Source organism: Myzus persicae, unplaced genomic scaffold (assembly GCF_001856785.1).
Source record: "Myzus persicae strain clone G006 unplaced genomic scaffold, MPER_G0061.0, whole genome shotgun sequence".
Lineage (NCBI taxonomy): Eukaryota > Metazoa > Arthropoda > Insecta > Hemiptera > Aphididae > Myzus > Myzus persicae.
Window position 1 is genome coordinate 21,416 of NW_019104257.1, and position 10,378 is coordinate 31,793.

A 10,378-nucleotide genomic window follows, 5' to 3' on the forward strand; every position below is an offset into this window, starting at 1 on the left:
TCATAAAAAATCATCTAATCCAAAAAGAGGTCTTGTTTCTAAACCAATTTTGCATTCAGCATACAACTCGCGTGCACAAATAGATCTAATTGATATGCAATCGCAGAGTATAAACAATTACAGATTTATAATGAATTATCAGGATCACTTGACAAAATTTGTTATACTTAAACCACTAAAGACTAAACGAGCAGAAGAAATAGCATATAACTTAATGGAAATTTATACAACTTTTGGAGCGCCAGCAATTCTACATTCCGATAATGGAAGAGAGTTTGTTAATAGTGTAATTAATGAATTACATACTATGTGGGGCGATGTTAAAATAGTGCACGGAAAACCAAGACATAGTCAGAGTCAGGGGTCTATAGAACGTGCGAACCGGGACGTGGAAGATATGTTGGCGACATGGATGGCGGAAACAAATTCAACAGATTGGCCATCTGGATTAAAATTTATCCAATTTCGAAAAAATCGTGCTTTTCATTCTGGTATGATAAGTAATTAAAAAATTAATAATTAATTTTAAAAATAATTTTAATTGATTCTTTTTAGGTATCGGTCGATCACCTTATGAGGCGATGTTTGGTTGTCCAGCTCGTTTAGGTGTTGTATCAATTGGTTTACCGGTTGACGAAATTAGCTCTTTGAAATCTGAGGAAGATATTGAATGTATTTTGAAGTCAAACAAAGACGAGGGAGTCGAAGAAAATGTACCGTGTACTAGTAACTTGGAACAAGTGACTAGTGACATAGAACTTGGTAAAAAAAAAATGTAATATAGTTTAATATATTTAAGTTAATAATGTATTTATTTAGTTGATCAACGAAAACAAAATATACTTGATGCACGTCAATCATCTGCTCACAATTTAGAAAAACAGGCACTAAAAATGGTTAAAACATCCAATAGAAAATATGATGAACTTAGTGTTGGAACTACAGTACGTCTGAGTATTCCAGATGTAGATCGTGCTCGTGGATCACCAAGAAATGTATTAGCGGTTGTAACAGAAGTTAAGGACGATTTATACAAGCTATGTAAGAAGTTCACTAGTATTTTTATAACGTCTTAATCATCTTCGTATTCAAACTCGTTATAAAAATTAATTATTTTATTTTTTCTAATTGTAGGCACTGAAAGTGGATTTTTAAAACATATGTACACGAGATCAGAAATAAATCCTTGCAAAGCAAATTTATTGGATCTAAGTACTGTTTTAAAATCGGCAGGTCAATCAGAAAAACCGTTATCACTTCGGGAGGCAGCTACTGTAAATAGTATTTCAGGGGCACAAGGATATACCCGATGTCAATGTAAGACAAAATGCAAGACGAACAGGTGTGCTTGCAGATCGGCATCTAGAATTTGTAATTCTAAATGTCATGGAAGTTTGCCATGTGAAAATAAAAATGAGTAACTACGTTGCAAATCATAAAACAATGTGAAAAAGCTTAAATTACATAAATTAAAATGTTAAAAAAATACTTGTTTATTTATTGATTATTTATTAAGGTGATAGTAGATTAATTAATAATTATGTTTAATAAAAGAAATATTTAAATAAATAAGTCAGATTAAATTTAAAAAATGTGGCATCTTTGCCTACTATCGTTAGGAAATGATAACATATACTAGGCGATGATATCATTTCCTTCCGCTTTTAGGAATTGTCAACATTTACTAGGAATTGTCATCATTTCCTAAATGTCAACATTTCCGGTAACATATATACCTATTAGCATAAATTCGGGAGTGGTAAACTGAGCCCCAAATAATTGGGTGGATATTAGGGCTAGGTAAATTGAGTCCCGAGTAATAATATTTTTCGAAAAAATAATTTATAAATGACGATAACTTAAAAATAAAAAGTCTCTACATTCAATAAGTACTGTTTAGTGACTGGTTGCATCCAAAAACAGCACACTTTTGATTTTGACCTTAAAAAGGTCGATAGCCAAAAACCGCACAGCTTATCGGTCATTGTACAACAAATTACAGTACATTTATAGTGGATTAAAACCGCACACTATTTTTAGTGAAAATAGTGAAAAGATAAAATTATAAGATATGTACTATTCAATAATCAAGTACTTAGTTGTCACTCGTTATAAGTCGGTCTCGATTAGGTTAGTGTACCCACGTCTATAATTTAGTGTTAAAACGTTAATATCTTAAATTTTTATAATGGATTTTAAAATTATTGAAAGTAACAAAGGGGGCAAGTGCTTATTACTTGACGATTTTAAAGACCGAAAATGTAGAGTCAATACTAGTGGAAATGAGGTTTGGCGGTGTTATATTAAAAATTGTACATACACAGTTACAACATGCAGTCAATTGAAGAATATACTAAAAATAACTAACACTGCACATAATACATAAACGTGAACAGGTGGAAACTGTGAAAATTCAAATTCAAGAGGTACGTAATGTATGTAAACGCAAGGCTTGTAATGCCATTCATGAAAGACATCGAAAAATAATACGGAAAGAGATATCATCCATAGACAATAATGCAGTAATAGGAAGCAATGACGTAAATTTAATAAGCAAGTCGATATATAATGAACGTAGGAAACTTTTGATGCCGTCGGCAGTCGGTTTCAGCCAATCAAACGTTGAAAGTTTTAAATTTTTTTTTAAATTAATATTTTAAATTATTGAGTATATACATTTTTAAGTTGACATTAATTAATATTATAGGTCTACAATTTTTAAATATATACATTTTTTTTTAAATGAACTATGAGATTATAAATATGAATTATGAATTATACATATACATATACGTTTTTTGCTATCGACCTTTTTGGGGTCAAAATCATAACTGTGCGGTTTTTGGATACGACAATTTTTAAAATTGTGCCGTTTTAATCTATTAAATGTGTGTGGTTTTAACCTACCAAAAGTGTGTTGTTTTGTCCTGTATTTTATCAAAAGTGTGAGGTTTTTGGAGTCAACGATAGTGACTATAGTCACCAATTAGTGATTATCGATTACCGATTTAACGACAGTGTTTGGATAGACCTTATATGAGCACTAAAATTATCACACTATATTATCCGTTTATCGATTATCATAAAAACGTATCGTCCAATAATACGTCAATTTTATTATATCGATGACTGTGACAACTAGTCACCGGCTGTAGTTCAAGTGTTCAACTTCGAAATTACGGTTCCTAAAATTATTACAAAAAACACTGTGGTTTAAAACAATGGATTTAATGACAAGTGAACGAAACAAGACAATTTTTAAAGTTTTCGGATTTTTTCGACAGTAACTAATTAAAAAACGCTTTGTGATACAGACAATATATACGTAGGCGGAACATTTAAAAGCTTTCCAAAGTTTTGCCATGTTAGGAAATAAAGAAATTTGTACTTACATTCAAATTTTCAAATATATTGTAACTTATTGTGCAACAATAGACTTAACATTTTAGCCAAATCGAATTTTCATTGAATTCGAGATAAGTTTACATAATGCTGCACATGTTTGGACCGAATGAAATGTTTAATTGTTCTCATCCAAACATTTACAATTTCATTGATATTCTTAAAGAATAAAGATATTCAAATAGATACAAATATAAAAATACGTAGCAAAGAAGTAATTAAAATGAAAAAAACAAATATAGAAAAAACAATTTTTTTGAGACAAGAAATGTTGAAATATCAAAATAAAAAAATAAAAAAATTTGAATTATCAAATAAATTTTTACCATGTACATAATAATAATAAATAGTATCTAATAAAAATAATTTTAAAAAAATTGACTTGAATTTGTATATTATATATATAATTACTTGTGATTTTTATATACAACGTTGTAAATTTTATTAGATATTAAAAACAAAAAATGCACATTTTTAACTACACCAGTTATGTTAGCATAACAGACAGCCCTTAGCCTGTAAAAGTGGGAAGGAAAATGTGCTTTTTAGATACTTATTCGGGATTCAGTTTACCTATAACCTTTTCAGACCCAGGACTCAGCTTACCACAAAAATGGTACATCGGACTCAATTTACCTAGCCCCCATAAATTAAGCATATATTATATTATATAACACCTAAATCTTATAGTCAGGTAGATACAAATAAATTATCCACAAATGGCATGAAAAAAAGGGCCGACCGTAAATGTCCTGGTCGCATCGGTGCCGACACCCTATAAGAAGGCTTTAGTCGTATAGGTTAGGTTACATACAACATACCTATATATCAGTGGCCGTACATCATTTGCGTACCAGCCGCTTAGCTTACGTCCTATTATCATATACAGCTTATGCGCATACGCATATTTAACTAGGTATTAAGGACTAGAAGAGTTTAGCAGTAGGTACCCAAAATCAGGCACGAATCTCGCAAAAAAATGTAAAAAGATACACAAAAAATGTTCTACAAGTACGTAAAAGCATAAGCAAGTTTAAGTTCTTATGGAGAATAAAATATTCATCATACATGTATATTAATAACTTTAGTAACAAAATTACACTTCATTGAATGTAATATATAATACTAAATTATACAATATAAAATATAATACTTAATTCGCTTTTAAACTTTTTTTTTTCAATGGATGTGACTGTTTTCTAGATTTCCAAGTGTTCCAACGAAACTGATAGTAGCAGAAATTAGCCGAAGACATTAAAATATACAATAATATGGAGTTACTGTCATCTTAATCGGAAAGCCAGAAAAACAGAAACATAAATTTTGTCTTCTTTTTTTGTCTTCTCTAACATATTTACTTTAGTTAATACTTAATAATCTGAAAATTAAGGTAATTTTATGAAATATTTAAATAGGTACCCAATACTTATACCTATAGCCTACAGGGGTTTCAGTAAACATAGCTTCCCTTGTATTCAGGTCTGTCCAAAACCATATGTTGCTTACTAACTTTCAGCATACAATTTAGCTTTAGAGTTATTCAATTTTGAAATATTGAGTACTTAGATATTTCATATTATAGGGCAAGACAATTATTAAAGAGTTCAAGACTTCGGGTGATTTGTAACCACGTGACAAACTCATAGATTTGTATCACTACAATAAGTACATAGGTATTATAATATTTACTATAATTTTTATTTTAATTACTATGATATATATATATATACAAACACACACACACACACACACACACACACACATATATTATATAACAATTTCGATTCCAACTACTACAAATTACAATCGTGTATGAAACAGTTTTTAGGTCGGGACTATACACAGTGTATTCCGACCGGTATAGCCCATTCTAATTTAAAAAAATGTAAAATTAGAAGATAGCATTTTTATGGGTGGCCCCTTTTTTGGCCAAAATGTACCCTTCCCTTTTCGGACACTGTCACTTTTCGGCCAAAACTTACCGTTCCCTTCTCGGCCGGTTTTCTTTAAAATGTACCTACAATTATAACAAATGACTTAACAATTTTCTTATTTCCACCTCAATATTGGGCTGCTGCGTCGGGAAGTTTGGCTAGCACAACTAATGCTTGCGAGTCGTTCCACTCCTTTTTCAATCAAAGCTTTTATAAACATACTCCATCCATAATGAGCTGGTTAGCTGTCCTCATTAATGAAGTTCAAACAGATATATACATAAAAATTAGAAGTATAAACATTTTAAAAACACCTCGTGATGCAAAAAGTGTGGAACGGCAACGAAGAAATGAAGCTTACATTGAAGATTATAAAAATAGTAAAATATGTCGTTACAAATGTGTAAAACAAATATCATACAATTATAAAAAGTGAATTTTGTTATCATAATTATTATAACATAGGTATTATAAGACTATATTAATTTTTTTCTACTAATGTAATCGGAAATCATAATATTTTCAATGTTGACATATTTATGAATTATTGAATTCATATTTTTATATTACCTATATAATTATTATTGCATAGGTATTATAAGACTATATTAATTTTTATGCATTTTCGTTCAATGTTCATACTTCATACAATCATTAAAATATTGTTTTAAATTACATTTATTGATATGATAACAATAATAATAAAATGTTATAACAGTTTATTGCCAATTGTTTTATTTTTTATTTAATTAAACATAAAAATTGTTAAATTCAGTTGTTATAATTATACATTTTAAAGAAAACTGTCCAAAAGAGACAGTGACCGAAAAGGGAAGGGTGCATTTTGGCCGAAAACGGTGACGCCCCATTTTTATTACTTCGGCGTTCGTCCGCAAAACGTAAGCCGACCGTCGTTTTCCTCCGCGGGTAGAAAAAACGGCGTATTACATCCGTTGTGTATAGCTAATCCTATATAAACCTATGCATTTTGAATTTAGAGAAATACACCTTGTATAGCGCTGGCTTTAGGGGACTATTAATTACTATTAATACTACCTATCTACTAGTATCATAATATTTATCAATAAAATATAATATTATAATTTGAAATTTAGGTGATAAAAATATAAATATTGACAACATTAATTACATTTATTTTTATAAATAATGAAACCGAAGCAATATAAATATATTCTTTAATTTTAAAATTATACTAGAAATAACTAATTTTCTAATGAAATATTATAATATGTGTAATGTGTATCCATTAAATATTGACAATGTAATATTCAATTTCATTTTTTGAAAAATAACGAAAATGATATCAATGATAAAAATATTCGACTCAATAATGATATAAACCTAATATTGTTATTGTTTTTACTTGTTTTCGTTATATTAAAATAGTAGCTATAAAAGTTTTAAAAATATACAGTTATCGAAGATACAGTCTGGTATCGACATGGTAGATGGTACTGGTATATAATGTGCAGTGTTATACATAGGTGCACATATGACACCTATGTGTATTTTTTTTTTTATTTTTTTGGCTTAAGACACTTTTTCTAGTAGAAAAATGTTTTGATCATGAACTTCAAAATAGCCTTCTTGTAGAAATTTAAATCTAGTTGGTAATTTTTAGGAGGTCGCAGTATATGGTTTTTCTTTTATGTTACAGATTTACTATATTATACTAAGTTTGTCTTTAATAGTGTACTTTATGATTTATGAATCCATCAACGCCATCTGGAAGTACCCAAGAGGTAAGAACGTCCTCACTGTCCTTAGAGTGTGTTTAGTGTTGCAACGTTCATCAAACACTGGAATGAAAAGAAAAAATACTCATTCGAACGCTGTGAGCTTGTGAAACAATATTATAATAATATTATAAGCCTTATTTAAACCCCATACGATACATTTTTTCATACAAATAACCAAATCTAGAGAAGTAATTTGCAATAACTCTAGATACACACTATCAATACAATTATAAGCACCTATTTAATTAAAATAATTCGTCTTTGAGCAAAAATATAACAAACAAATAATATCCTTTAGTAAAAAATTAAAAATTAAAAATGAATTGTTCAAATTGTTAACATACTATCTATGTTTGTACCTACTGATATCGTTTATTATGATTTAATTTTAAATAAGTTATACGCATTAGTAAAATAGTGGAAATAAAAAGGCAATGTCACAATAGATAAAAAAAGTGCACTACAGCTCACTGGTAAGAACATTAGGGATTGTAGGTACTGGAAAAAAAGGAATTACTGTTGATGGGCGATTGTAAACTCCGCAAGAATACAGGTTAGATAAAAAGGTGATATAAAGGTGTAATGGAAACTCCGCCGTTTTTATTTTCATACCTGTAATAGATATATGGAAACTCCGACAGTACTTATGTAAAACTTAATAATGTATCTCAACTAATGAAGCTCAAAAATCCAAAATGATATTTTTAGAGAACGTTATAAATAGTTATGATAATGGATTTATATTAGACTGAGATGTCAGAATATCTACAAATTGTATCCCATAGTTTTAGCTCACAGTTCCACATATTATAACATAACATAACACACCTAAGTTGCTAGATACATATTTTATGATTATTAAAATTATTTATTATGATAATACATTAATACCTACACATGAAAATTTGGATGATTTGTTCTGACAATTATTATTTTTATTAATTTTTTTATATTTTTTGGGATATTATAATAATGTACATGATATCTATCCTATATATTAATTTTATACTTTGACTTGATTTTCTTCACTGATAAAGTTTATATGAACCCAATTTTACCTTTTTTTTTCTTGGTGGAGTTTACATAAAAAAAAAGGTACTTGTAGCGGAGTTTACATGCGCCCCTGTTGATGGCTAATCTCAATCGTTAAAGTTGAATCGTGGAGCCCAAACTAATTGCCTGACGTAATTTTTTTTTAAAAAGATTACTTAAATTGTCTCAAAATTATTATTCACTTGAATTTTCTCATAAAAAATAATCTTACTATACATTATCAAATGCATAATTAAGCTTATATCATTTTAATTTTAAATATTGCGCTTGGATCCAACCTGTAAAATGTTCTTTTATTTGAAAAAAAAAAAATAATAACGAAATCGCACTATTCTATGAGGTGTAATCGTAATAGTTTTTCCTGTAAGACTTGTTTTTGTACTAAAAACACACCAGCTCCGACGCCTCTAATCTATATAAGTTCCCTAAAAAAATATACCAGTACTTAAATCCCCACACAAAAAAAAACCCTTGTGTAAGTCGAATAATAAAATAATTGATAATTTTAACTTGGTATACCCATCTACATTTTAGTTGTCAGTCCTAAGTCTGAATGAAGTAGGAGGAAAATTTGTAATTCTCATATTTAATTTTCGTGTGAGAACTTATTATATATTGCACACCTATGGGGGGGGGGGGGGGGGGGGTGGTTGATTTTTATCTTCTATGTAGTGCTATATACCTCGTGTGAAAACTTATATTCGTCCTCTATGCCAAGATGCATGTAGACCATAAATTATCATCGTTGTCGGCGAATCGGGCATTTTTAAAAAAAACCATTAAAAAATAAAAACTCGTTTTTTGGTCGAAAAACCTAATTTCGGAGAATTAGGCATAAACCATTTGAAAACATGATATATTACTTTATAAAATATGTAGTAAATTGTCAAGGCTACGGAAGACGTATAACGCTCAAGTGCTTAACCTCATCATCGAAAACAACTATTGGAAACATACAAAATAATTAGGGTATAATAAAATAAAAATAACTACAGGTTGCAGAGTATACAATACTACGCACTGTAGCTATAAAGATAGCGATAGTCTGGCGCCAGAATGTGGCAGGTTTTGTTGCAGCTGCAGGCAAGGGGATTAATTTAAAAAAAAACTGACAAGCACGAGGTGACAGCTGTTAGGATGGTTGGGTAATACACAACGGGCCATTTGTTATATTATATTTTACTTTCCACACGATTTATTGATGCCGCGGCCGCTGTGATCTTTGTATTATATATTTATTACTGGTGATTTCGGTTAACTGTTTGGAACTAGTTGATAGGTACTTTTAAAAATTCCCTGTACTTATTTTTATAACCCGGATGAAATTAATAATATAATATTATTGTCTTCGCTCTGAATAGTGTTTTTTATTGTTAGATTAAAAAATTGATGATAACTGATAATTGAATACAAAAATATAGGAAATGGTTAGAATCGATAGATCGGCCCTATTTCTCAACCATCCAGTTACTTGGCAGATTTGATCACATCGAATTCCGAGATCATTCAATACATGCAAATTGAATTTTTCGTTGTATAGGAGTATATTAAGAATATATATGTATATACATATATAAATTATTTATATATTACAGTATTCCACTATATCTATGTGCTTGTTTTAACCACAAAAATATTTATTTATTTTACACTACTCTTATTCCAAGTTAAGTTAAAGGTTACTTTTTAATATTATCCTTTAGGAATCCTTAAGATTCTGGCTGTGTTTTCAAATATTAAGACGGAAGACAGTAAGACGGAGAGAACAAATCCGTGGATAGCATCCTCTTAAGCGTATTTTAAATTTGCTTGTAGGTACAGTTGTGCTTTACAGATACTGATGCTATCTGTAATCCTTTAATCCCGGTACGTAAACATTTTATGGCCACACCGATCATCGTAATACCGTTAGTACATAGTTTGATTGTTCTTTTAATAAACTATTAAAGATTATTAAAAAGTACAAAACAAGGTGGACAAGTGGGTACCACAATAATGCTATACAATAGTTGTCGGTGGTCGAGTATGTCATTGTAATGGATGTGTTAGATTTTAATTCCGAGATAAATCATTATATACAAAAAACGATTCTGAACGGCAACAGTGTGTCATTCTAGCATACAATTTTAAATAATTATATTTAATAATTAAAATCCACTAAATATCAAATATCGTAAAAAATTTAAAACCAAACGCTTATATAAAATTAATGATACTGTCCAGTGAACT

At 29.5% G+C, this 10,378-nt stretch overlaps 1 protein-coding gene across 1 annotated transcript; it reads left to right on the forward strand.

The window, feature by feature from the left end:
• Positions 1–10: 10 nt before the first annotated feature.
• On the forward strand, positions 11–1,475 carry LOC111040542 (SCAN domain-containing protein 3-like). Its single transcript, XM_022324479.1, has 4 exons — positions 11–491; positions 556–762; positions 820–1,041; positions 1,135–1,475. The coding sequence occupies exons 1-4, from the start codon at positions 95–97 to the stop codon at positions 1,419–1,421; spliced, it is 1,113 nt and encodes a 370-aa protein (XP_022180171.1). The 5' UTR covers positions 11–94; the 3' UTR covers positions 1,422–1,475.
• Positions 1,476–10,378: the final 8,903 nt, after the last annotated feature.

Bases quoted from the DNA above. Each gene is read 5' to 3' on its own strand.
- LOC111040542 (XM_022324479.1), top strand. From the start codon at position 95: ATGCAATCGCAGAGTATAAACAATTACAGATTTATAATGAATTATCAG. The intron at 763-819 runs GTAAAAAAAAAA...GTATTTATTTAG, and splicing joins GACTAGTGACATAGAACTTG to TTGATCAACGAAAACAAAAT. The intron at 1,042-1,134 runs GTAAGAAGTTCA...TTCTAATTGTAG, and splicing joins GGACGATTTATACAAGCTAT to GCACTGAAAGTGGATTTTTA.